This window comes from Sorex fumeus, unplaced genomic scaffold (assembly GCF_029834395.1).
Source record: "Sorex fumeus unplaced genomic scaffold, SorFum_2.1 ptg000008l, whole genome shotgun sequence".
Classification (NCBI taxonomy): Eukaryota; Metazoa; Chordata; class Mammalia; order Eulipotyphla; family Soricidae; genus Sorex; species Sorex fumeus.
Window position 1 is genome coordinate 30,451,547 of NW_026606065.1, and position 27,187 is coordinate 30,478,733.

Below are 27,187 nucleotides of genomic sequence, written 5' to 3' on the forward strand. Positions count from 1 at the left end.
AGCATCCCATATGGTCCCCCCAGCACCGCCAGGAATAATTTCTGAGTGCAGAGCCAGGAGTAACCCCTGAGCATCGCTGGGTGTGACCCCTCCAAAGAAAGCAAAAATATAATAATAATAATAATAATAATAATAATAATAATAAAAATCTAGTTCCATTAAAAAAAAATCATGCTCTTCCTGCCTTCCTCCTCCTGAGTTCTTGAGTCAAACCTATAGCATTTCTTCTCCACCCCCGGCCCCTGCAGACCCCTCCTCTCATGCATGTCGACAGTCCCTCCTACGATTGAGTGTCCACAGTGGGGGACAGAGGCCAGTCATGGGCCCAGGAGAAGGAAGTGAGGCCTGCCCACCCATAAAGCAGCTTCTGCTCGGGGTCAGCCGTCACCGGGACGGATGCCTGCTCATGGGCCAAAACTCCAACAGGAAAATCCTAAACACGGCGGGCTTAAGGAATCACCGTGGCTCTTGGCTCCCTGCACCCTCGCAAGCCATGGTGGCCCCCTTAAAGGGTCTTACCCAGAAGATGGTTTGGGAGAGAAGCCTTCTAGACCCAGGGACAGAGCTGAGACATATGGGAGGACTAGGAGCGCGTGGGAGGACACCCAGGGAAGGAAGGGCCTGCTCTGGGGAGTGACTCTTTGCCTTGGTTCCTGCCGGGTCTGGAGACGTGAGATCCTCAGAGCCTGGGGCCCGCTTGCCCTGGCCACCTGCATGGCGGGTCAGCACTCCTGTGTGGGTCAGCATCCTAGCCACATTCTCCCGGGGTCCCACGCCCGTGTAAGGTGCAGGTAGTGAGCGGGCTGCTCTGTGGGGCTGGTCTGGCTGGCTGCCCCGTCTCTGCTCCCCCGTGGGCCCCGGGATTCCAGGGGCGCGTCCAGACCCTCTGGAAGAGTCTCCCCATCTGGTTGCCATCTCATCACCCCCTTTCCTAACTCCGCCATGTCCCTGTCAGGTTCCAGGTGGGCAGGGCGGGGGGGGGGCGGTGGTCGGGGAGTGGACAGCGTGGCCCCAAGACTGGCTGCCTTCCACCCTCACGGGCTCCCCGTGGCAGGTGCTTGAAGCCAGGTCACTGTGGGCGAGGAAGATGATGGGGACTTTGGTTCCCGCCCGCAGAGCCTACATGCCATGGAGGGCCATGTGATGATCGCCTTCCTGCCCACCATCCTCAACCAGCTCTTCCGCGTCCTCACCAGGGCCACCCAGGAGGAAGTGGCTGTCAACGTGACCCGGTGCGAGAGAGCGGGGGTAGAGGGAGGGGTGCTGTGGGCCGACGCCCTCCAGTCCACTCACTCTGCGCATACACGGAGCACCGTGCTGGGAGCTGGGAGGGTGGGACAGTCACGGGGCATGTGATATTTAATGCGTTTCTTTGGACTCCAGCCCCCCAATCTAGTTTCTCAGTCCCAAGGGTGCTAGCCCTCTCGTCCTGGCTCCCCGGGCCTGGTATTTCAGGGTCTCCATTCCCGGGTCTGCTCATGACTCTTTGTTCACGTGGCCTGCAGGGTCATCATCCACGTGGTGGCACAGTGCCACGAGGAGGGGCTGGAGAGCCACTTGAGGACCTATGTTAAGGTACGTCAAACATATGTGCACATACACACACATACACACACACGCACACCCACCTTTCCTCTCCCCTATATTAAGGTAGTAAAACACACACACACACACACACACACACACACACACACACACACACACCCTCCTCTCCCCTATGTTAAGGTACGTCAAACACGCACACACACATACACACACACACACACACACTCCCTCTCCCCTATGTTATGGTATGCCAAACACACACACACACACACACACACACACACACACACACACATCCTCGTATCCCCTATGTTAAGGTACGTCAAACACGCACACACACACACACACACACACACACACACACACACTCCCTCCCTCTCCCCTATGTTAAGGTATGCCAAACACACACACACACACACACACACACACACACACCCTCACCCTCCTCTCCCCTATATTAAGGTACGCCAAACACATACATACACACACACACACACACCCTCCCTCTCCCCTATGTTAAGGTATGTCAAACACACACACACACACAGACACAGGGTCATCATCCACGTGGTATCACAGTGCCACGAGGAGTGGCTGGAGAACCACTTGAGGACCTGTGTTAAGGTATGTCAAACATATGCGCGTGTACACACACACATACACACACACACACACACAAACACTCCTCTCCCCTTCCCCCCAAGCCTCACAGACACATCGGTAGCTGCTCTGGTCTAAGTCTGGTGGCATGGGGCCTATGCTGTGGGGTGGACACTCACATCTCTGCTCCCTGGGCTCTGTGGCCCGGCCCCTGCCTGCACTGGGCGAGGAGAGGCCAGCAGGGCCCACTGTTTCTTTCATTCTCTCCGGGCCCCTCCTTCCTGCAGTGGGTTTTGCAGTAAAAGGTCACCCAGACAACATGGACAGTTTTTTGAAGTCCCTCTCCGCTCTGCCTCCAGCCTAGCGCTAAGTGTTTCTCGTTTCTACCGCGACTTTTGGCTCCATCAGATTAGCTCTAGTGCAGCAGGGAAAGTCAGTATTCTAAAGAACAGCGAGTTCTCCTTTATGTGGGGGTTTTGGGGGTTGTTTGGTTTGGGGGCCACGCCCAGCTGTGCTCAGGGCTTATCCTGGCTCTACACTCAGGGTTCTCTCCTGGTGGAGGGCTGAGGAACATGTCGGGTGCTGGGTATCTAGCCCAGGTCGGCCGCATGCCAGGCAAGTGCCCTACTCACTGTTCTTTCTCTCTGGTCTAAAGTCTTATTTCTTTTTGCTGTTGGGCATCGAACCCAGGGCCTCACATAGAGTTCTTCACTCGGGCCCCACGTTCAGCACCGCAACAGCAGCTCCTGTTCTCAAAAGCGAAGCATCTGCTGAACTGCAGTGATGGGTTCGGGTTCTGTAGGGTCTTAGTACCAGAGAACGCGTGTCCTCAGTCCCGGGGCAGCGGCCGTGCAGGCTGCAGGCCATTGGTTGAGCCAGCTGCCCCCCCCCCCGTCTCCTGGGCTCCCTCTCTCTGCTCCATGACACCCAGCCTTCCCGCCTTCTCTCTTTACCCTATCCTCTCCCCCTGGAAACTGTTCCTTGTTGCCTGAGCCCCAGCCTTGGTGTCTCTGCAGCTTTCAGACCACCTTGGAGAAGCAGCGCATTCAAGTGCCTTTCCCCAGGGGCCAGAGAGAAAGTACAGTGGGTAGGGCACTGGCTTTGCAGGTGGCCTGGCCCAGGTTCAATCCCAGCCCCCACGTAGGGTCCCCCGACCCCACCAGGCGTGATCCCTGAGCACCACTGGGTGTAACCCCCAAAGCAAACACACACAAAAATTGTAATTAAAATAATTTTTAATAAAATATAACAAAGCACACGTTTCCCTTTTCTTTAAAGTATGCTTATAAAGCTGAGCCTTATGTGGCTTCCGAGTATAAGACTGTCCATGAGGAGCTGACCAAGTCCATGACCACCATTCTCAAGCCTTCCGCCGACTTCCTCACCAGCAACAAACTGCTCAAGGTGTGTGTGTGTGTGTGTGTGTGTGTGTGTGTGTGTGTGTGTGCTTGTGTGTGCTTGTGTGTGCATGTGTATATGCATGTGTGTGCACGTGTGTGTGTGGGAGGCTAGAAGTGGGGAGGGGGAACCTCAGGGAGACTCTGGGGCATTGAGTCTGATCGAAGACACTTCCAGCCTTGTGGCCTGACCAGCCCACCTGTCCATGATGGACAGGGCCGCCCCCAGGGAAGGGCTGATGGCTCAGGTCTCTCTTCAGCACTGGCCTTGCTCCCAGTCTGCTCGGAGCTATGACTCGGTCCCGTGTCCTGGGCCGGGTATGGCGATTGGGCTCCCTTAGGCCGGGCATGGCTTGGAGGTGCCGGGCATTACTTGGGGCCTGGCCGTGCCTCCCGCTGGCATGGGCGAGAGTCTCCCCGGAGCTCAGTGCTCTGCTCCTCGCTTTTCTCCCCTTCTAGTATTCCTGGTTTTTCTTCGATGTTCTGATCAAATCCATGGCCCAGCATCTGATAGAGAACGGCAAAGTCAAGGTATGTGTCTGCCGGTCACACGGCCGTCGGGGAACTGCCTCCGCTGTCTTGAGGGGCCTTTGCTGTTTTCTGGCATCTCGCGCTCTCTAGCATAGAGTCTCCTCGTTTTTTCATGCTTCCTCCATGCCAGCCTCGGTGCTTTCCAACTGCCAAAGCTGTGAGGGGCAGTTCTGGTCTCAGTCCTCATCTCCCAGCTTAGGAAACTGAGGCCAGAGAGCCTTGGCTCTGCAGAACACTTAGGCATCAGTCTGGCGCCGGCTGGAACAATAGTACAGCAGGGCGGGTGCTTGCCTTGCACTCAGCCAAGCCAGGTTCGATCCCCAGCATCCCATATGGTCTCCTGAGCCCCACCAGGAGTGATTCCTGAGTGCAGAGCCAGGAGTAACCCCTGAGCATTGCCGGGTGTGACCCAAAAGCCAAAAAAAGAAAGGAAGAAAAGGAAAGGAAGGAAGGAAGAAAGCAAAGGGAAGGAAGGAAGGGAAGGAAGGAGGGAGGGGAAGCTGGAAGGGAAGGAAGGAAAAAAAGCAAAGGAAGAAACGAAGGAAGGGAGGGAAGGAAAGGAAGGAAAGAAGCAAAGGAAGGAAGGAAGGAAGGAAGGAAGGAAGGAAGGAAATAAATTGGGGGCTGGAACAGCAGGTAGGGTGTTTGCCTTGCACGCGGCCAACCTGGGTTCAATTTCTAGTGTCCCATATGTTCCCCTGAGCACCGGCAGGAGTAGTTCCTGAGTGCAGAGCCAGGAATAACCCCTGGGCATCACTGAGTGTGGCTCAAAAAGCAAAAAGAAATAAAGAAATCTGTCTCTGCGCGTTGGTCCTTCGGAAGCACTGTGGTGGGCAGGAGAGCTAGTACCAGGCTATGGCACAGACCTAGCATGTGGCTGACCCAAGATCCATCCCCAGCACCACATCTGGTCCTCTGAACCCCAAGAGTGATTCCTGAGCACCCTGGGTGTGGCCCAAAGGAAAAGAAAGGAAGAGATGGAAGGAAAGTCCTGTGTCATTAGAGCCAAAGGAGACGTTTTCTTTGACAAGCTCAGAAATCTCTGGTGTCTCTGCAACAGAACTTGGCAGTGGTGCTGTCGGTCCATTGAAACAGTTACTCCCTGGGCTTCCCCTGCCCTCGGGGGCAGAGACAGAAGCACTGAAGGTGACACCCTGGCCACTGAATAGACTCTGAGGTGCCTCAGTATCCCCCGCAGTACCTCCCCGCCATGATTCCTCTCTGTGACTTGACCGTCCCTTTGTTCCCTCTGATCCCTGCCGGGAGTGAACGGGTGGCTCTGTGTCCACAGCGCCAAGGCTGCCCGCCAGCAGCCGTTGGACTCTGTGTAGCTGGGATCCCGTGGGGCCATGCCTGGGTCCCTCTGCAGCGTGGGGCTCTGAACTTGCCTTCTGACTGCTGCTCCCTGGCGCCCCTCGCCCAGTCGCTGTCCCCAGTGAGGCTGGAGGGTGGGGGCCACCATGCAGGAGCTGCCTGCCCACCCTGCCCCCCCAGGAGGGAGCTGGTCAGGAACAGGTGGTCTCCTCTTAAATTCCGTTTCATTGCAGAGAAAGATGCCAGATGGAGGTGGGCGGGGGGGAGGGGCTCCTTCCTTCAGCGCCATCAGACTCGTGCCAGAGCAGCCCACTGAGGAAGCAGCCAACAGATTGTCTGCTTGGCAGGACGTGGTGGGGTGGGCCCACGTGGCCACATGCCCACGTGTCCCACACGCCCGCGCTCAGATGCACGTTTCTGTGCGTTTCCTTCCCCGTCAGCATTGTCACTCCAAGCCCACATGGAGTGCACCGGTCACCCCCGGCATTTCTTGGGAGTCTGTTGACACTGAGTGTGGGGGCCGGGGCAGGGGGGACGCAGGCTGTGGTACTGGAATATTGAGCGAGACTCCATCAGGAACTGTTACACAAAAAAGTAACAGCTAACTAAACCGAAGCTGATGTCTCTCTGTTTGGTTTGGTGTGGGGGCCATGCCCAATGTGACACAGGGCTGACTCCCAGCTCTGTGCTCAGGGCTCACTCCCAGCTCTGTGCTTAGGGCTCACTCCTGACTCTGCTCAGGGCTGACTCCCGGCTCTGTGCTCAGGGCTGACTCTCGGCTCTGTGCTCAGGGCTAACTCCAGGCTCTGTGCTCAGGGCTAACTCCAGGCTCTGTGCTCAGTGCTCACTCCCATCTCTAGGCTCAGGGTTCACTCCTGGCACTGTACTCAGGGCTCAACTGGGGTGTCAGGGATGGATCTCGGAGATAGAGCCAGGTCAGCCATGAGCAAGGCGAACACCCTGCCTGCCGTCGTCTCTCTGAGCCCCAGAGCTAATGTCTCTAAAGGGATCTGAGAGGCGCCCCACAAACACTCAGGGAGAATGCGTTCCCACACCGGTCCGTAGTACAACAGGGAGGGTACAGCCAACCCGGGTTCGATCCCCAACATCCCCTGAGCCTACCAGGAGTGATCCCTGAGCACAGAGCCAGGAGTACGCTCTGAGCACTGCTGGGGGTGGCCCATAAACAAACAACAACAGAAACTACCAAAAAGAGTGTGTTTGCTATCCCAAAGCACTACTCCCCATCCCATGCCCCTCTCCTCCCAGCCTGGAGAATCTCGGCCTCGTTGCTAACATCACTAACCTGGCCTGAGTCCTGCCTTAGTCTGACGCCTGGGCTTCATGCAGGGGGATGCAAGCGCTAGCAAACCTGCCCTGCCCTGGGGTGAGCGGAGAGATCCCTTCCTCTCGCCTATTTGCAGAACACAGGGCTTGGAACTGTGGTTTTCCTGGAAGGGATTCAGGGGTGAGTTCCGGCCTCACCCAGAGGCTGCAACTTGGGAGTGAAAGTAAGTGTCTGCGGTGGATCTTTTCAGTTACTGCGCAACCAGAGGTTTCCGGCCTCCTATCACCACGCCGTGGAAACGGTGGTGAACATGCTTATGCCGCACATCACCCAGAAGTTCCGCGATAACCCGGAGGCATCGAAGAATGCCAACCACAGCTTGGCCGTCTTTATCAAGGTGAGTCTCCCGACCCAGAAGTGATTGGATGGGTTCCCCCCACAACCCACACAACGTGTGTGTGTGTGTGTGTGTGTGTGTGTGTGTGTGTGTGTGTGTGTATCATAGCCTGGCTGTCCTCAACAAGGTAAGTCCCCCAACCTGGAAGTCATGGGTAGGATCCCCCCACCTCAATCTTCATCAAGGTGAATTTCCCCCGGAAGTGGTGGGTGCGTTCACCTCCAGTGTGTGTGTGTGAGCGTGTGTGTGTGTGTGTGTGTGTGTGTGTGTATTTTGTCCTGGCCATCTTCATCAAGGTGAGTCCCCTGATCCGGAAGTGATTGGGTAGATTCGCCCCACAACCTGCGAGGGGGGGTGTTGTATTTTGTTTCGTGGGTTTTCGGGCCACACCCAGCCAGACTCGGACCACTCTGGGTGGAGCTCAGGATTCCATGCCAGGGACTGAAGCTGAGCCCCTGGCAGCAGAACTTACTCTCCTGCCCTTTGGTTCGTCTCTGCAACCCAGCCCGGGCCCCAGGAAACGTCCTTGGTCGAGAATGCCTGGTGTATACAGTCCCCGCTATGTGTCTCACCCACAAGGTCCTCTCTGAGAGGTGTGTCCTTAAGTAGGTTGTTATATGCAGGTAACACCCAGGGTGGCCGCACAAACCACAATGGGACAGACTCTAGACACCTCGACTCTACAGCCCAGCTTGTTGGGTCGTCCCCACAGCTCCTCGTGGACCAAAACGGCCCTGAACATCCCAGACCCACTGTGGATGCTCCGTGTCATGTCAATGGCATGTTCTCATGCTGAGGAATACACTTACCGGGAAGACAGTACAGGGTTTAAGGTGCTGGCCTTGCACACGGCAGGTGCTGGTTCTGTTTCTGGGAGCCCTCTGGTTCCCTGCCCAAGCAGCACAGAGGATGGCCTTACCAACAATAAAGAAACTCACTATAATAAATACCAATTTGAACCCAATTTGGAAAAATGTTTAGGGGCCAGAGCAATAGTCCAGTGGGGAGAGCGCTTGCCCTGCATGCAGCTGATCCAGGTTCGATCCCTGGCACTCCATATGGTCCCCTGATCACTGCCAGGAGTGACCCCTGGGCTCAGAGCCAGAGTAAGCTTGAGCACTGCTGGGTGTGGCCCCCAAATGAAAAAGAAAAACTAGGGGAGAAAGTGAGTCGAAACTCATTCGTCCCTGCCTGCTTCCTCCCCAGCGATGTTTCACCTTCATGGACCGCGGCTTCGTCTTCAAACAGATCAACAACTACATCAGCTGCTTTGCGCCCGGAGACCCCAAGGTAGTTGATCTCACCGCCCCAACTCTGGAGAGGTGCCTTTTCCTCTCGGTTCATCTCAGAATTATTTTTAAGCTCACCCGTTCGTTCCGTGACTCAGCGGGACAAACCAGTACTCACTTGCTTTGTGGCGTGTGCAATAAGGGACACACACGGTCACTGCAAAGGCCAAATAAGCAGGCCTGCTGGTCAGTTCTCATGGTCATCTGGGTTTCTTGGCTGCTTTCCCAGTGCCTGTTCACCCTAGAACACGTTATTTCCCTTACTCATCTCTGTGTTTCTTTGCTGGCCTATTTCCACTCTGGAGAAGCCCATGTTGTCTCTTCAACACACACCTCTCCCTTTCTCTCCCCTCATATCTTTCTCAATAAATTTCAACAAAAGCCATCTTGCTTCACACACAAAAAGTTTAGAGAACAATTTCTTAACAAACAAATGGAAAGTGTATGTGTGTGGCATGGAATAGCCAGATGGCTCTCTCCATTTCTCTTGTGTGTGTCTGTGTTAAAACCTTCCTCTCTGTTTCACTGTTGTCGTTCTGACTGTCTATAAGTGCCAGGAATCTTCAACTGAAGTAGGAGGAACATGAATAATAAATGTCCTAAAAGTCAGTGGGGGACATTGTTTGAATGAACCGTGTTCTCAGTTTCAGCAGATCCCCGTGTTCTGAAATCTCTAATGTGTTTCCTTTGGTAGAGTTAAGAAACTAAAAGTGTGTGTGTATCATTGCATGGGCCTCCTTCGAGGCCATCTAACATGATCCAGAAGTTGGGTATTTAACTTGTCGTCAAATTCTTTTTTCCCTGCAGACCCTCTTTGAGTACAAGTTTGAGTTTCTCCGGGTGGTGTGTGACCACGAGCACTATATCCCTTTGAACTTGCCGATGCCATTTGGGAAAGGCAGGATTCAGAGGTACCAAGGTAATCCACCTGTCCCTCCGATTAATCTGGGGGTCTTTTCCCACAGAGGACCATGCATGTTTAAGGAGAAAAATGGTATCAGACAGAGCATGAGAACATTTTGATGCTTTTGATGGATGAATTCATGTATTTTCTCATAAAATGTCCATTTATATTGGCAGAATATTGCACAGGAGCTTTATGGCAAGCTGAGACAATAGGTCACTCCAGTGTCACTGTTGTTTTTTGTCAATTGTAAAGTTCCTTTTGTTTAAACACCAGAAATCTGTTTTACTTACCAGAGTTTATTTTTGCTTTCCTTTTCCTTTTCCTTTTTTTTCCCCCTTATGAATTAGCTTTTCTTTCACCATCTGTGGAGTCTGATGGCACTCCCGTAGGTAGGTTTGGGGGGAGGTGGGGGCAGCATTTGCTTCCTTGCATTCGCTTCCTTTGAGAGAAAAAAAAATGCAAGCCGCTTTCATCTGCCCTTCATTAAACTGTTTCCTGTACCCTTGGATCCGTTTGTGAGCTCGTGATAAACCAGTGATTTGCTCTCACTGGAGCTAAAACGTGGCTGGAAGCTCCAGGATGGGACCTGGAGTCTTGCTCCTGCAGTGACTGGGTCATGTAGGATGTGTCTTTCAGGAAAACGCACAGCAAGCCTAGCTTCGGACCCCCAGTGTGTGGTGCCGGCATTTCCTGAGCCCTGGCATAGTGCTCATGGGCGGCTGCCCACTTGCTTTCTGTGTTTGCGTGTTCCGTCTCCAGTACCCTCGTGTGCCCCAGCACCCCTGGAGGGAGCCGGGCCTGTTGGCAGCTCTGAGCCCAATCAGGTCAGACCATCAGCTCTGCCAAGGCCCTTGTTTTAAGTGCTTACGTGAACAGGAGCACAGAGGCAGCCTAACTTCCCACAGTGCTGATGTAACTGCCCCTGCGGTCCAGAAGAACATACAGAGGCCTTCACTGGGGCCAGAAATCCAGTTCCCCAAACACTCCCGCATGCTGTCAAGGAAGAAGGAAAAAGGAGGCAGGCAGAGGGAGGGGCTGCATGCTTGAAGCAGGAGGGCCTGGGTCCCTGCACATCTGCCTCACTCCAGGCTTGGTCAGAAGTCTTGCTCTCCCCCACCACACACACACACACACACACATACACACACACACACACACACACACAGTGACACTTTCAGACAGAGGGTCTATGAGATTCAGCCTGTAAACTGGCCCGAGTAAGCCAGGCTTAACCGCCATCAACTTTCTGATCATTCCAGAAAGAGCAGTGCCCTTTCCCTGGCTTCCGCTAAAAAGGGTTTCTGAGGACTTAGGGTAATAGGAAGTTAGAAGGCAAGACCTATAGCTCCCACCGCCCCCTCTCCTCCCCCAGTGGTAGCTTTGGTTTGAGAATTGGGGTCCCAGCTCCAGCAGATGTTTCCGCTTTCGAGGGAAGCTTACCCGTTCTGGTTCCTGCTCTCTCAGTGAGTTTATCTACTTCCAGGAGGGTTTGCAGTTGTTCATGTCGCTTGCTGATGGGCTTATGAGTTTGCTTCTGTGCTCTGTCCATTCTGGTTTTCGGTTGATGTTAGGTTTTATTTGCTTTTAGAAGTGCAGACATGGAAACATGTTTTTAAAATTCCACATCAAGTGCTCTGTTTAGTCATTGCAGAATAAAACTTGATTAGCTGCTAAATGGTGCATTTTTTAACACACTGGGTTTAATGGGTACTTGTAGGCATTAGAGATAAATGAACTCATGCAGTGAAGAGTAATTTACAGAAAATGTGTGCATATTTGTGTGTGTGTGAAGGTCAGACCGTGTGTGTGTGTGTGTGTGTGTGTGTGTGTGTGTGTGTGTGTGTGTAACATAGGGTGCTCAAGGAGGACCATGCAGGGAGTAAACTTGGGGTTCTCAGGAAAAGCATGTGCTCCAGCCCTTTGAACCCTCTCTCTGACTCAGAGTGGAACAATTTAGGATCCCCGTGTATCACGTATTCTTTCTTTAATGACTTATTTTTTTATTCAGCCATTACTTTTGTGGAATACAGTATTTTCCACTTTGACCTAATAATGAAATCACGTGTCATGTAACAAACACATCCTAATTCCCAAATGTCCAGTTCCACCACCATAAGCTAATAACCATCTAGGCTGTGGGGCGTCCTAGGATCAGACTCCAGCGTGCCTGTGTGCATTTCACGTGTGTCCTCGTGGAAGAGCCACGTGCATGGCAGGGCAGAGCAGTGTTTCAGCCACTGCCTCTCGGCGGGCAGAGGGTGGGTCTGCCCGGTGTCCCCTCATGGGCCACTGGCTAAGGAGCTCACCCCCTCTTCCGCCCTCAGACCTGCAGCTCGATTACTCCCTGACGGACGAGTTCTGCCGGAACCACTTCCTGGTGGGGCTGCTGCTTCGGGAGGTGGGCACGGCCCTTCGGGAGATGCGGGAGGTGCGCCTCATCGCCATCGGCGTGCTCAAGGGCCTGCTCATCAAGCACTCCTTCGACGACAGATACGGCTCCCGGGTAAGCGGGAGGGGCGGCTGCCAACACAACCTCAGTCCTGTGGGAGACACGGGAGGTGGGAGGTGGTGGGACCCACACGGCATGTGCGTGCGTGTGTGTGTGTGTGTGTGTGTGTACATGGGAGTGAGGGTTTGTATGTGTGTGCCTGTGTATATGTGTGTGTGCACTGAGTGTGTCTGGATGCATGAGTGTGTGTATGTGTGTCTGTTTATGTGTGCCTGTGTGTGCATCTGCGTTGTGTATGTTAATGTATACATATGTGTATATGTCAGTGTGTGTGCCTGTGTGTATGTACGTAAATGTCTATGTGTGTCTGTGTGTATGTGCATACGTGTATGTCTATGTATATGCCTCTATATGCATGCGTGTTATATGCATATGCCTATGTGTGTATGTATCCGTGTGTGTGTATGTAGGTGTGTCTATGTGCATGTGTATACGTGTGTATATGTCTGTGCATATGCCTCTATGTGCATGTGTATATGCCTGTATGTGCATGTGTATGTGTGTATATGTGTATATGTCTATGTGTGTGCATGTGTATATGTATATGCTTCTGTGTGCATGCGTGTATGCCTGTATGTGCATGTGTATGTGTATGTCTGTGTGTGCATGTGTTCGTGTGTATGTGTATATATCTGTGTATATGCCTCTGTGCATGTGTGTATATGTCTATATGTATATGCCTGTGTGTAAATACAGGTGTATGTGTGTATGTCTGCATGTCTGTATGCATGTCTGTATGCCTGTGTGTGCATGCTTATGTGTATATTTCTGTGTGTCTGTGTGCATGTGTGTATGTGTGTATGCATGTGTGTGCATGTGTATGTACATATATGTGTATATATATGTGTGTATATATCTGTGTATATGCCTCTGTGTGGATGTGTGTATATGTCTGTTTGTATGCCTGTGTGTGAATGTGTGTATGTGTGTTTATGTCTATCTGTGTGTCTGTGTGCATATGTCTGTATGTGTATGTGTGTGTATGCCTCTGTGTGAATGTGTGCATGTGAGAGTTTGTGTGTCTGTGCACACGTGTGGGTGCAGGTCCGCACCAACCCTGGCTGACCGTGTGTCCCATGTGCTTGTTTCAGAGCCACCAGGCACGGATCGCCACACTCTACCTGCCTCTGTTTGGCCTGCTGACAGAGAATGTCCAGCGTGTCAATGTGCGGGATGTGTGCCCTTTCCCCGTGAACCCCGGCAGTGTACGTAGCCGCGCTGGCGGGACACGCTCCTGCAGCTACTCCATTTCTGGGGCTGACCTGTAGCTCCAGGGCCCAGGAGGGAGGGGGTCGCCCTTCTGCAGGTTCTGGGCACTCTCCGTGCTCTGGGGCACTCAACCAAGCCCTCCCCTCCCGCTGTGGCCTGTCTTCTGCCTCCAGAATGACCAGTGGTGGGGTGGGGACCATGTCATTGCCTTACACCCTAATTCCATCTCCGAAGACCCTGTTTCTGGGTGGGATCCTGTTCTGAGGCTCTGATTAGACAGAAATTGGGAGTGGGGAGATGTTATTCAGTTCAGTACATGCCCTTCTCTCTTTCGTCACTGAAACCATCATCATTCACAGTTCTCTTAGGGAAATTACATTTCTAGCTCAGATGAGATCAGTCAGGAAACTTTCAGCACTTGTCAGAAAGTGTCTAAAAGAAAAAAGAAAGAACTTGCTTTTCTGAATGGCCAGAAGTTTGTAAGACCCCAATACCTTCTTTCTGTATTCACCATAAATTTGGGGGTGCAGAATGATAGTATAGTGGGTAGGGCACTTGCTTTACACGCGCCAACCCAGGTTCAATCTCCAGCACCATTTAGGGTCCCCCAACACCCCCCCTCCACACACACACATACACACACACACACACACACCAGGAGTGGTGCCTGAGCACAGAGCCAGGAGAAATCTCCAAGCACCACTGGATATTCCCCCCCAAATAAATTGGGGGGGGGGAGAAGCTATTTATCAATGGGGTGGTTCTGAACCGCATGCTTAGAGTGCAGTGTGACCCCAGGGTCGGCGATAGCATGTTCCACTTGGGCTTTGGAAGAGACGCTCTTTGGGCTAAAGTCTCCTTGTCAAATTAGAAAGTCAAGTTGGACACCAGGTAGGCCGAGGGGACTGACCCCTGTAAGAATCGATCACCCAATCTATGTTATCTTTGGAGTTCTTTTTAAAGTGTGTTGGAAAGTTAAGTTGACAAGGGAAGATCCCAGAAATTCATCTCTGAGCCTCTTTGATGGAGACAGAAGTTTCCAGCCCAGAGCTCCTTTACACTCCTTTAATCCAGGCGTCTGTCTCATCGCTGTTGGTGACAGCGGGCTCTGGGGCCACCTCCCATGTGCTGCTGTCCTTTACCCGACCCCAGGTCCCATATACACCCTCTGTCTCCCCAAACATGTCTCCCTGGTAACGGCGGCAGGACCAGGCTGCTTTGAGAGTGTTTCCGCCTTGCAGAGGGCATCAGCGTGCTCCGTTTCAAATCTCAGCGCGTGGTCCTGGACTGAGTTGCCATCCCCCACCTGCATTCCCTGACGCTGTCAGCTTTGCTGCCAGGAATCATCCCGGGGCACAGGGCTGCCTCACCTTGATCATGAAAACAAATGAGCACGAACCCACGTGAAATGCCTTTTCCATGGGCACATGGTGCAAACCTGCATCACCTCCCCACGGATGGTGCATTCATGGGGCTATGTCTGCTCGTCCAGGGCTGGGGGGCTTCCAGCGTGGGAGACAGTTGGTGTTCCGGTGAGCAAGAGCACTCAAGGTTCCTCAGGGCAAAAGAGAATCCCGAAATAAGCTCGAGACATGGGCTAGAACGATAGCACAGCAGGTAGGGCGTTTGCCTTGCACGTGGATGACCCGGGTTCAATCTCCAGTATCCCGTATGGTCCCCCAAGCACTTCCAGGAGTAACTCCTGAGTGCAGAGCCAGGAGTAAACCCTGAACATCACTGGGTATGACCCAAAAAGAAAAAAGAAATCAAGACATGTTACAGTTCCAGGGGTCTAGGAAGGACCAGGTGCTGGAGTTTCCAGGGAAACAGGAAGTGTGCCTGACTCAGGCCCAGCTCTGTGCCCTGGCACTGCTGAACCGTTCTTAAACCCTCTCTCCCTTTGTCTCTCTCTTTCCCCACGGTCAGACGGTGAAGGAAGAAGCCCTGGGCTTGCCTGTGGTCACCCCACTGGTGACGCCGCAGAAGTCGGGAGGCACGCTGGACGCCAGCCTGCACAAGGACCTGTTCGGGGCCATCTCTGGCATCGGTATGCACACAACCTTCGCTGCGTCTCCCTGGTGCAGCTGGGAATCGCATCCTGGCTAACCTCCCGAACCTTCAGATCAAGAGTCTGAACCCCAGGGGCCGGAGACAGAGCACAGCAGGGAGAGCGTTTGCCTTGCACATGGCCTACCCGAGTCCAATCCCCGGCATCCCAAAGCGTCCCCCGAGCATCACCAGGAGTAATTTCTAAGTGCAGAGCCAGGAGTGACCCCTGAGCATAGCTGGGAGTGACCTAAAAAAGCAAAAAACAAAAAAAAAAAAATACAAAAAAAGAGAGAGTCTGGAGCCCAGGGAGATGGTGCCCGGGCAGACATGCGGGCTTTGCGTGAAGAACGCCCCTCCCTGGTCAGCCTGGTCCCCCCTAACAGCACCAGAAGCAACCCTCCAGCACCTAACTGGAGGTGGCCCAAAAAAAAACAAGAGAAAAAAAAAAGGTGGGATGGGGGGAAGTTGGGGGGGAGTTGAGAGAGTCTAGCGGGTAAGGCACAGGCCTTGCCCACAGCTGACCCAGGTTTGATCCCGGCACTGCAGGCTGAGCGCCTCCAGGAGTGCTCCCTGAGCACAGAGCCACAAGTCATTCCCGACCACAGCTGTCTGTGGCCCCAGGTCAAAAGGGGGAAAAAAAAGTTTGAAGCAAATGTTACCCAAATTATTTGGCTGACTGCCCCCTTTTAGCACAGCAGTAGGGCGTTTGCCTTGCATGCAGCCAACCTGGCCGACCTGAGTTCGATTCCTCCGCCCTTCTTGGAGAGCCCGGCAAGCTACCGAGAGTATCTCGCCCGCGCGGCAAAGCCTGGCAAGCTCCCCGTGGCGTATTCGATATGCCCAAAACAGTAACAACAAGTCTCACGATGGAGACGTTACTGGGCCCACTCGAGCAAATCGATGAACAACGGGAGGACCATGACCATGACTGCCCCCTTTTCAGGGGGGTGAGGTGGTAGGGGAAATCACTCAGAAATCTACCTTCTTGAAGCAAGCAGATGGAAAGGGACCCCCAAGCAGTCCACTGCCCCCGAGGCTTCTCCAGCCCAGAGGATTCGTTCCAGCACCATCCAGGGGGACGGTTTCCCCTGCTTTGGGAAAAGCTGATAAAGTGCTTTGAGTATTCAATTTCTGCCTCTTGAGTTGGGGACACCCCATTCCGCTCTACCCTGAAAAAAAATGACCCCCAGCTCCCGGGAGTTCTGAACACCATGCACTTCATCACATGTGTGTAGGGTTTGTTTAGTGGTTTTGAGTTAATTTATCGCCCTCAGAGCTCAGATCCGGTTATTTTTGCTTTTAACAGAGTCTTTGCAGGTGTGTGTGGGGGGAAGTTGGGAGAGGCACGTAAGAATGTAGCTGTGGCTAACGATGTGGAGGATGGGAGACAGAGGGATTCCTGAAGGGAGGCTGGGGCTGGGTGCTAGTCTGCAACTCCAAAGATCGGCTCCCGAAGCCTTTCCTGGAACATTTTCCCTGTGTGACATAATGTAAGCACAGCCCCGCAGGGCGGATAACAGATGGCATAAATCAGGACGCTGTTAGAGGCGTCTCTGCCGCAGATAATGCCTGAGAAATGCACTTATTAATTCTGTAGCTCACTGAACCTGGGTGTCAGCTCCTGCACAGATAATGGTGCAAAAAATATATTTATAATATAACTACATATGTATAATGTATTTTATGTATATATAATTATATGTATTTTATATTACGTGTAAAAATTGTTGACATATATATATATTGAACTGTCCTCAACATTCATAGCTGCGTCTCTCTGCCTCCTCTTTAATACACAATATGCATAAATGAAGCATCTGGGCCCAGAGTGATACTGTAGCAGGGAGGGCATTTGCCTGGCATATGACTGATCCAGGTTCAATCTCCAGCATCCCATGTGGTTCCCCGAGCACCGCCAGGAGTAACCCCTGAGCATAGCCAGGTGTGACACCAAAACCAAGCACTGTAGCACTGTCTTCTCGCTGTTCATCGATTTGCTCAAGCAGGTACCAGTAACGTCTCCATTGTGAGACTTGTTACTGTTTTTGGCATATAGAATGCATCAAGGCTCTGCCGTGTGGGCGGAATACTCTCGATAGCTTGCTGGGCTCTCCAAAAGGGACAGAGGAATTGAACCTGAGTCGGCCACATGCAAGGCAAATGCCCTATCTGCTGTGCTATTGTTCCAGCCCACCCCAAAACCAAATCAAACCAAAAAAAGTCATCCTTCTGGGTGGGATTGGGCTTTGGCCCTCTCAGGAAATGGGGTGAGCTTGTGGACGGAACTAAGGACTGGCCTTCTCTCACACTGGCAGGACGATGGTTCATTCTGCATTGATGTCCTTGCCCTTGGTGGTATTCCTTTTTGGGTATTTTTTTTTAAGAACTGTGATTTACAAAACTGTTGACAGTTGTACCGTACTGTCCTTCCGTTGTTCATCGATTTGCTTGAGCGGGCCCAGTAACATCTCCATCGTGAGACTTGTTATTGCTGTGTTTGGCATATTGAATACATCACGGGTAGCTTGCCAGGCTTTGCCGTGCAGGCGAGATGCTCTCGGTAGCTTTCTGGGCTCTCCGAGAGGGGCGGAAGAATCGAACTCAGGTCAGCTGCATGGGCCGTGTGCAAGGCAAATGTCCTACTGCTGTGCTGTCACTCCAGCTGATTGACAGTTGAGTTTTAGGAATATAATATTTCAACCCCAGTTCCACCACCAGTGTCCACTTCCCCCAACAGTGTCCCCTGATTCCCTGCCCGCCCATCCCCGCCCGCCAGCCTGACAGGCACATTATAAAGTTCTGTTGGTTGCCTCTTCACTCTCGTGCTCTCAGTGCTGGTAAGTCTGTGTCTGGATGATGGTATGTTAGACCACTCACATCACCAGTGTAACTGGAGCCTGGAGCTCGCTCACCCACCACTTCCCACTCTCTTCTTCCGCCCTTGTTTGCTTTCCTTCTCTTTCCTCTCTAAACGCTGGGATCAAGAGTGACCTGGTCACCCTGCTTGACAACAGTCCATTTCCTTACCCAGTATTCCCTCTACCACAGCTACGTGAGACCATCCGTTTGTCTTTCTTCCTCTGGCTCCCTTCACTTAGCACGGCCTCTTCCCGTTGCCCAGATAGCAGCGGATTGCACGATCCCATCACCCCCTGCAGTCGCCGAGCATGCTCCTTGGCATAGATGCTAACACAGGGCAGGAGGTGTCACAGGAACCCCCCCCCCCTCCAGCCATGCCCCAGTGCATCCTGCAGCCTCAGCCATCAACCCTCACCTTACGCCCCTGTCTATTTTTCTGGTTAAACTGACCTCACTGGAGCTGGAGTGATAGCAGCGGGTAGGGCGTTTGCCTTGCACGCGGCCGACCCAGGTTCGATTCCCAGCATCCCATATGATCCCCCGAGCACCGCCAGGAGTAATTCCTGTGTGCAGAGCCAGGAGTAACTCCTGTGCATCACCAGGTGTGACCCAGAAAGCAGACACTGTAAAACACTGTCCTTCCGTCGTTCATCGATTTGCTCGAGCGGGCCCACTAACGTCTCCAGTTTTGAGACTTGTTGTTACTATGTTTGGCATATTGAATACGTCACAGGTAGCTTGCCAGGCTTTGCCACGCGGGTGAGATACTCTCGGTAGCTTGCCGGGCTCTCCGAGAGGAAAATAAAAGTAAATTAATAAACCGACCCCATTTGGAATCGTAAAGATGAACTTCGCTCCTCTGTGCTCAGTGTGGAGCCTGATGACCCGTTTGCTAGTCTCCTGGAGCCCCATTGGGCCCGCTGGTCCAGCTGCTGCCCAGGAACCAGGGAGCAGGCTGGTCTCACCAACTGCCACTGCCATGGTCCCTGCTCTTCATCCTCAGTGCCCCATCTGCAAAGCTGGGCTCCTTAAGCGTCCTCCGCATTTCCTTCTGGATGCCCTGTCCGAGAGGTGACTGGTCATTCCGGGCTGAGGGCAGCCGTCCTTGCTCTCCTAGCGTGCTGGGGTTTGCGTTTGCTCCCGTTGTGCCTTTAGCACCCCGGACATGCTGTGTGTCGTTGTATGGCTGGGTGTTGAGAGTCAGGATGTCGCTGTGACTTCTCTGTGAGACACAGTGAAGTGAGGGAATGCTCCAGGGGCCAAATGATGCCCTTCTGCCTGTAGCTTCCGAGCTCTCTCGTCTCTAAGTCCTGAGTCTGAGCAGGGGCTCTCAGCACAGTGCTCGTATTACTCAACCACAGCCTAACAAGCACAATTCGTGTTTTGTGTTGTAAGGTTGTGGGAGGGGGCACATCCAGGAATGTTCAGGGCTGACTCCTGGCTCTGTGCTCGGGGCCATGCTGGGGAACAGGGGCCATAGCTGGTGCTGGGGGTTGAACCCTGGTCAGCCACGTGTACAACAAACACCCTACCCACTGTCCTGTCGCTCCAGCCCCCCACCTAACCGGCACGGCTCTGTACCATTATTTATGTTTGGTCAGTTCCTGAGTCCCGAAGCCTAGGAAATGTGCTGGAGTCATAACTCTCTGGCTGCCCGCTGCAAGTCCTGGCCTGGAGAGCCCTGGGGGGAATGGGACGCTTGGACCATCTGACTCTGAACTCAGCAGCCTCGGCATTAGAGCCCGGAGGCCGGGTGACAGGGCACAACTTGGCTGCCTGAACAGCCTCTGTGCTGCGTTGGTGTTGAAGTCACGAAAAGTCTTTAGGACAGATTGGATCCTCCCTCACTCGCTGGTTTCTCAGATCTGCATCCACTCCCATAAGGACTCATCACAACAGACTTGAGCCACACCCAGAAGTGCCGTGGGCTTCCTCCTGGCTCTGCACTCGGGATCACCCCTCACAGGCTCAGGGGACCCTCTGGTGTGCCAGGGGTCAGCCCAAGTCAGCCGCGGGCGAGGCAGTTACCCACTCCTGTTGTATGGCTCCAGCCCCCACCACAGACTTTTTAATTCTCTGACTTGGGGTGCGTTTTCTTCCTTCTTTAGGGGTGCCTTTTCAGGCCTTGGGGGGTCCTTGGTAGTTTCCTAGTGGCATTATCAGCTCCCTGATCCCTCACAGTTTCCAGTAAATTTCTGTTTCTGTGCTTGTCAAGAGCAGACCATCCCCTTGCGTTTCTGGAAGGAATTTCTTTTCTACACATAGTCAGAAGACACTTCAAATTTTTTGAGTTTTTGTTTTCATGCGGTATATGAAAGGTTTTTCTTTTAATTTATTGTGGGTTTTTTTTGTTGTTTTTATTTATTTATTTTGAGGAATGGAGGTTTGGGCCACAGCCAGCTTTGTTCAGGGGCTACTCCTGGTTCTGTGCTCAAGGATCACCCCTGGCAGTGTTTGTGGGGGACGGTATGTGGTTCTGGGGATCTAACTGGGGTTGGCCACATACACGGCAAACACCCTTACCTTCTATACCATCTTCCAACCCTGGTGCATGAAAATTTCTAAAACGGCCTGAGTGCGTGGACAGAAACTGTTTGATACTGCATTTGTGCTTAAAGACTCTTGTTCCAGTGACTCTGCTCTTCATTTGGTTGTCAGCCACGGGGAGAGAAGAACCAAACATTTCTTCATCTTACACACTTGTTAAATTTTTTTTAGTTAGTCACTGGATGTGAAACACTCCCGGGGGCATAGTTTTAAGCAGATTGATTAAGATAGATTGCATTTCCATCTGTTGCCTTAGATTAGAACTCTATTTCTGGAATCAAGCCTAAAATGGTGATAATTTGGGATCTAATTTTACTTTACCACGGCCCTACTTCTCTTGATCTCTATGCACTCAATTAAATATGAGATCTAGCTATATGAGAAAGGCTATAATTATAATCTGGACATAATATTTTTACCTCTCCGGGTACCAAAAAGGGCTCATAGATTTTTTCATAGGATTTTCACCTTCGCCTATTAACAGCTGGTCACACGGTTTCTATTTTGGGAAGACCGACCTCTGACCCCTAGTTTCATCCTTCTCTTACATTTTGAAGTTCCTCTGACTCTTTTTTTTTCTTTTTTTGCTTTTCGGGTCACACCCGGCAGTGCACAAGCGTTACTCCTGGCTCTGCACTCAGGAATTACTCCTGGCGGCGCTCAGGGGACCATATGGGATGCTGGGAATCGAACCTGGGTCAGCCGTGTACAAGGCAAATGCCCTACCCGCTGTGCTATCACTCCAGTCCCAAAGTTCCTCTGACTCTTGTCAATCCTGAGACACTGAGTCGGTGGTGGGTAGGGGGTTGGGATTAACTTCAATATATGTAGCTTGGCCAGGAGAACTGTGCTTAGAGACTGCTGGAACACACTGGAATATTCTGGACTATTCTGGACCATGGAACTCAGTGCTGGAACATTGTGCCATTCTGCACCGTCCACCGCCCACCCACCCCCTCTGGCCTTCCAGCTGGTGGGTGTGCTGTTAGTGTCCCACAATATGCGAACTGGAGAGTCCTTTGTAATTAAGTGTTTTACTGAAATCGTCTCTAAGCAGGAAGTTGACTCACATCTTTTCAAATCCAGTATGAGGTGGGCTACCAATCTGTTTCTACCTTCAAGTGCTGTTCCGTGAGCAGGTCGCGGATTTGCGTCCAAGTTGGATATCCTTTCTGCTGTGACTGTTTATGGCTGAGAGTCCCGGACTGCTGAGCTCAGTGGCTTGCATTTATTGGCAATTTCGTTTTCTTGTGGCAGTTCCCATGGAGGCCATTACTGTCGGTAATATGTGTTAGGTCCTGGGGGGCCACATAACATGATCCCCGCTAAGCCATTGGGAACAGATACATAAATTCAGGGGGAGGAAAACACACCTGCTTTCTTTCCCACAACTGCATCTCTTATGGATGTGGCGTGAGTGACTCTTGGGGACCGCACGCAGCCGAGTGCTGGGACCTGGGCTTCCCATCACCTTCAGTCGTTCCCTGCCCCACTCTGAACTGGCCAGTTGCTTTGTACCCCAGAGCCCACCAGAGAGACAGTGCCACGGTGATCTGATATCCCAGGAGGCAGGCGGGATGGATGGGCACCGGAAGGCAGAGTCCCACAGATGCCAGGACCCCTCCTGCCTGCCTCGAAAATGCCGAATGTTCTGGGGAATCTTCCCTCTTCCTAGAGCGCCTCAGTGGACAGTTTAAGCACGATGAGCTATTGCAGAATTGCCATCATTGTTTTATTTGAAGGGTGATGGATGGATTTGACATTTTTTTAGAGTTTTCTTTTTTTGTCATTTTGGGTCACACCTGGCTACGCTCAGGGGTCACTCCTGACTCTGCACTCAGGAATTACTCCTGGCTTTGTCGGGTGGGGGTCCCCTATGGGATGCTGGGGATCGAACCCAGGTCAGTTGCATGTAAAACAAATGCCCTCCCTGCTGTACTATTGCACTGGCCCCTTAGATTTTTTTCAGAAAGTCTTTGTTCTTTCCCATTCTAAAGCTGTCCCTTTAGTCTAAGCCATCCCAGGTGCTTTCTCACAATGATTTGATGATTACACCTGAATGTTTTATCATGGGGCCATTGGATCGGGGCCACACCAGCTGGTGCTCAGGGCTTTCTCCTGGCTCTGTGCTCAGGGGTCACTCCTGGAGGTACTGGGGGCCCCTCGGCGGTGCCCAGGACGGCATCTGGGTTGATCCCGTACCAGGCAATCACCTTCCCCGCCGTCCTGTCTCTCCCGCCCTCAAGGTCATATTTTCTCTCGTTCGGATCTGACCTGACCCTGTCAAGGGAAGTGACCGCCCGGAACTCGGGAGGCAGCATTGCAGTGGAGGCGTACCTGGCAGAGAGCAGTTAGTTCCTTCCTGGGGTGACCCTCGTGTGACTCTCTTCTTTCTCACCAACTCTGCTGTCTCTCCGCCTAGCATCCCCATACACGGCATCCACGCCCAACATCCACAGCGTGCGCAATGCTGACTCCCGGGGCTCCCTCATCAGCACGGACTCGGGGAGCAGCCTCCCAGAGAGGGCCAGTGACAGGAGCGGCTCCCTGGACAAGGTACGGGGGGGAGGGTCCTGGCGGGTCCCAAACAAACAGCTCCCACGCTTGGCTTATTACCTGCGTCTTTGAAAGGACTCGCAGATGTGGCCAAGGTGTGCGGTGCAAGTTGCTGTCTAACGGGGAGGGAGGGAGTAAATTTCTCTGATCCCGCTGCCTGGCTCCTGCACCCAGGATTTCAGATCAGGACAGTGTTTAGAGTGGGGCCCCTCCCTTGAGTGAGTGGTTGTGGCAAGTTTGACAGCTGGAGAAAATATCACTGAGGGGCCAGCACGATAGTACAAGGAGGAAGACGTTTGTCTTGCATGTGCTGACCTGGGTTCGATCCCTGGCATCCCGTATGCCCCTAGTACTGCCAGGAGTATTTCCTGGGTCTAGCACCAGGAGGAACCCCTGAGCACTGCCAGGTGTGGCCCCAGAGCAGTCATTGGTTGTTCTTACCTGGGCCACTGTTTCCCTTGATGAGTTCCCGATTGGTGAGCAGGTAAGAATCAAACCTGGGGCCATGGGCCCGGGAGGTGTCCAGCGCTCAGGCTCATTCCCAGCACGTGCCAGACTCGGGTTAGACCCCCCAATACCATGCAACCCCTCGCTCTGCACCCCAGCACTGTTGGATGCAGCTAGGAGATCCCCAAGCACTGCCGGGAGGGGGGTGTGGCCTGGGCAACTCCCAGCACCGTATCCTGGGCCCTTGCTTTGACCCGCCAGCCTAGTTGGCTGAGAATCACCAGTAGAGCCCCTGGTCTTCCCAAGCACCACCTGGGAGCATCCCCCAAAATAAATAATTCTGGAACCAGAGAAGTTGGTGGGAGCCAGAACTGTAGTACAGTGGTCAAGTGCTTGTCTTGCAGGCAGCCGACCCAGGTTCGATCCCCGGCATATCCCATATGGTCCCCTGAGCCCTGCCAGGAGTGATTCCTGAGTGCAGAGCCAGGAGGAACCCCTGAGCATTACCGGGTGTGACCCCCCAGACAGTCACGGGTGGTTCTCACCTGGGCCAGTGTTCCCCTCGTGGGTTCCCATTGCGGGCAGGGAACACCCCCCTGAGTGCTCCTGAGTTCTCAGAACCATGCAGGGCACCCCAGCCCCGCCGTGATGCCGATCCCCACCCCCTCTGCCTGCCATCCTTCCTGCGCAGAGGGAGAAGCCGACCCGAAGGCACTCGGCGTGTGTGGCGCGCCCTGCCGTGGAGGACGAGAGCTGCCCGCCTGCCAGGAGCAACCGGGTCACTCTGGACTTGTCCCTCCTCTCCGTGCCCCCTCTGCCGGAGGAGCCCCCGCATGCCACGCCACCCCTCCCGCCACCAGTCACCCCGCGACTTCCCCGCGCCTTGGCGGATGTGGGTGGATGAGAGGGTGCCCCCCACCCCACAGCTTTGCCATGAAGCTCACTCCACCTTCCAGAAACCCAAAGAGACAGCACAGGGGCGAAGGTGCAGCCCACACTGGGGCAATTCTCAGCATCACAGATGGGGGGCCAAAAAGATAGTTCAGTGGTTAGGGCACTTGTCTGGCATGCAAGCCCTACCTGGGGTTCACTCCCCCAGTACCACATAACGGTCCCCCGAGCCCCTCCAGGAGTAAACCTCTGAGCACCGCAGGGCGTGACACCCCCACTCATCCCCCCATAAAATGACTCAGGTGTTGTGTTCAGGAACACACCTTCATCACCCACGGGCTTCTGAGCCAACGTGCTTCACTTCACCCTCCTTCCAGTTTGATTCTGGCAGAATGGCTTTCCTGATTTCCATGGATAAGCTGATGTTGAGAATAATTTTTTAAATTTTTTCCAACAGTTTTAATCTCAGTTCGATTCTGATGTCACTTTTCTTTTTTATGGGACCACTAGGTGCTGGCTAGTGGCAAAGCTGCTCCCCACTCGCCCGCACCCCCTTTCCTGTGTTTGCAGTGATGTTGGTGTTGGAATGACCCCAGGGGTTGAGTCTTGAGTGCCGTGCCCTGCTGCCCCCTGCTGCCACCCCCACTCAGTGCCAGCAGAGAGCAGAGATGGCACAGGAGATCCCCAGCTGTCCCCCGCTCACTTCCTGCGGCAGGGGTGGCAGTGGGTGTGCCGTGACCTCCCTCTCTTTCGTTTGACCTTCTCCTGCACCTTTCCTGTGGGAGGCTTCCTGGGCGTCTCTGAACCTCGCCGGAGACGCAGTGGGAGGTTCCTCGGACAGGACAGTGCTTCCTGCCGGTCCTGAGCTCTGGGGAAACCCCGGGTGCGACTGGCCACGGGTTCCCGTCACATGTGGACACTGCATCTCACAGTGCCCGTGGCTCCATTCTGAGGCTCGCTCTGTCTCGTCCGAGGAGGGTCAGTGACCAGTCTGAGCTGGCCCAGGCTGGAAAGAGAGGGTCACCCCCTGTCCCTATTGTTTTCAGCACCAACAAGGCGGCACTTTGGGGAACTCCATGGCGCGCTGTGACAAACTGGACCAGTCTGAGATCAAGAGCCTGCTCATGTGCTTCCTGTACGTCTTAAAGAGCATGTCCGACGGTGGGTACCACAGCCGCCCCATGCCTCCCTCATTCGGGCACTTGGCTTTCTGTTCGCTTGGGTTTGGGGGCCATACTCGGGGCCTGCTCCTGGCTCTGTGCTCAGGAATCACTCCTGGAAGTGACTGCACTCTCTTTATCTCACATTTATGGGTCACGCTCTGTACCCCAGCTCTCCGCCTTCATCTGGGGTTGAGGGCCTGCAGCACAAGAAATTGCACCCCGGGGCTGTACACATTCAAGACTTGCTCGCTCTTACCTGTGTGTAAAGATATTCATCAAAGCATAGTTTATAATAGCAAAAACATTAGGGGGAAAATAGTAAACATCTAATCGCTAGGGACTAGATTAGCACCATTAGACTGCATCCATGGAAAGGAATATTATGCAGCTTGGAAAAACAGACCCAGTTGTTGACTTAAAGCAGGGAAACCCCAGGTGTGGCATGTAGGCTTCTGTCCCGTTACTTAAGTAAAATGTAAGAATTTTTAACCAGGGGCTGGAGCAATAGCACAGCAGGTAGGGCGTTTGCATTGCACATGGCCAACCTGGGTTCAATTCCCAGCATCCCATAGGGTCCCCTGAGCACCGCCAGGAGTAATTCCTGAGTGCAGAGCCAGGAGCAACCCCTGTGCATTGCCGGGTGTGACCCAAAAAGCAAAACAAGAAATTTTAACCAATTCCCAACTGGGGAGGGATTCTGTGTCAGTACAGAGATGGCCTAACTTCAATGCTCACTTTTTATTCTGAAAAATTCTGACAAAGCCTCTGTGTGTGTTTTCTAGATGCTTTGTTTACCTACTGGAACAAGGCTTCGACCTCTGAACTTATGGACTTCTTTACCATATCTGAGTGAGTACTCTGGTCTTTGCTTGCTGCCTCTTGATTATTTTTTTTTCCTGGTTGATTCCTAGCGTGAAGAATCCTGTAGAGCTACAGCACTGACCCGGACATGCCGGGCAGCGGGTGCCGGCTACAAGCTGGGTTTGGCCTGGTGGGTCCACTTCTTAGATGGAGTCTTCTCTGCGGGGAGAGCTGACTGTCCACGTCTGTGGTCCTGCAGCCACAGACTCGTCAGGGCCCCTGGGTTCTGATATCTGTTAGCAGGGATAGATGGGTTTTTATTTTGGTTTTGTTGTTGTTTATTTGGGGGTACACCCAGCACCACACCCGTGAGTTCTTGATGTCTGTTAGCAGGGAGGGGAGGAGGTGGCCTGATATTAAGAAGGGACTTTCATACACAGACAGGCTGGGGAGAGTCGGACTTACTTGCAGGGGTCAGAGTGATAGTACAGCAGGGAGGGCATTTGCCTTGTATGCTGCCGATCTGGGTTCGAGCCCCGGCATCCCATACGGTCCCCTGAGCACCACCAGGAATGATCTCTGAGTGTAAATCCGGGAGTTACCCCCGAGCATGGTTGAGGGTGGCCCAAAATTTTTGTTTTAAAAAATTTAAAAAAACCATTTAAAACAAAACTTCTTGGCAGATTTTAATTCCTCACTGGGGCATTTGGCTGCCCTGCTCAAGTCTTGCTCCTTTTGGCTCTTCCTCTTGGAGGTGAGCCTCAGCACTGCTGTCAGAGCTCACGGCCCAGCTGGTGCAGACCAGCTCTGTGTGGTGTGGCTAGAGCAGACCGGCTCTGCATGCATGGCTGGGTGCAGACACAGGTTCTGCGTGTGTGACAGGTACAA

General features: G+C 53.1%; 1 protein-coding gene across 19 annotated transcripts in view; it reads left to right on the forward strand.

Annotated features, from left to right (window-relative positions):
• DOCK9 (dedicator of cytokinesis 9) overlaps window positions 1-27,187 on the forward strand; it is a 254,379-nt gene that overhangs the window by 177,691 nt on the left and 49,501 nt on the right. For 13 of the 19 annotated variants that reach the window (XM_056108448.1, XM_056108475.1, XM_056108490.1 and 10 more), the window contains exons 24-36: window positions 1,117-1,232; window positions 1,506-1,575; window positions 3,424-3,549; window positions 4,002-4,073; window positions 6,926-7,072; window positions 8,279-8,362; window positions 9,169-9,280; window positions 11,593-11,771; window positions 12,869-12,982; window positions 14,913-15,033; window positions 22,864-22,997; window positions 25,382-25,496; window positions 26,281-26,347. In XM_056108448.1, coding sequence (XP_055964423.1) covers window positions 1,117-1,232; window positions 1,506-1,575; window positions 3,424-3,549; window positions 4,002-4,073; window positions 6,926-7,072; window positions 8,279-8,362; window positions 9,169-9,280; window positions 11,593-11,771; window positions 12,869-12,982; window positions 14,913-15,033; window positions 22,864-22,997; window positions 25,382-25,496; window positions 26,281-26,347 — 1,457 coding nt within the window. Of the gene's footprint in view, window positions 1-1,116; window positions 1,233-1,505; window positions 1,576-3,423; window positions 3,550-4,001; window positions 4,074-6,925; window positions 7,073-8,278; window positions 8,363-9,168; window positions 9,281-9,615; window positions 9,658-11,592; window positions 11,772-12,868; window positions 12,983-14,912; window positions 15,034-22,863; window positions 22,998-25,381; window positions 25,497-26,280; window positions 26,348-27,187 lie in introns of all 19 variants that reach the window. The other 6 variants (XM_056108397.1, XM_056108381.1, XM_056108389.1 and 3 more) reach the window with 1 other exon arrangement.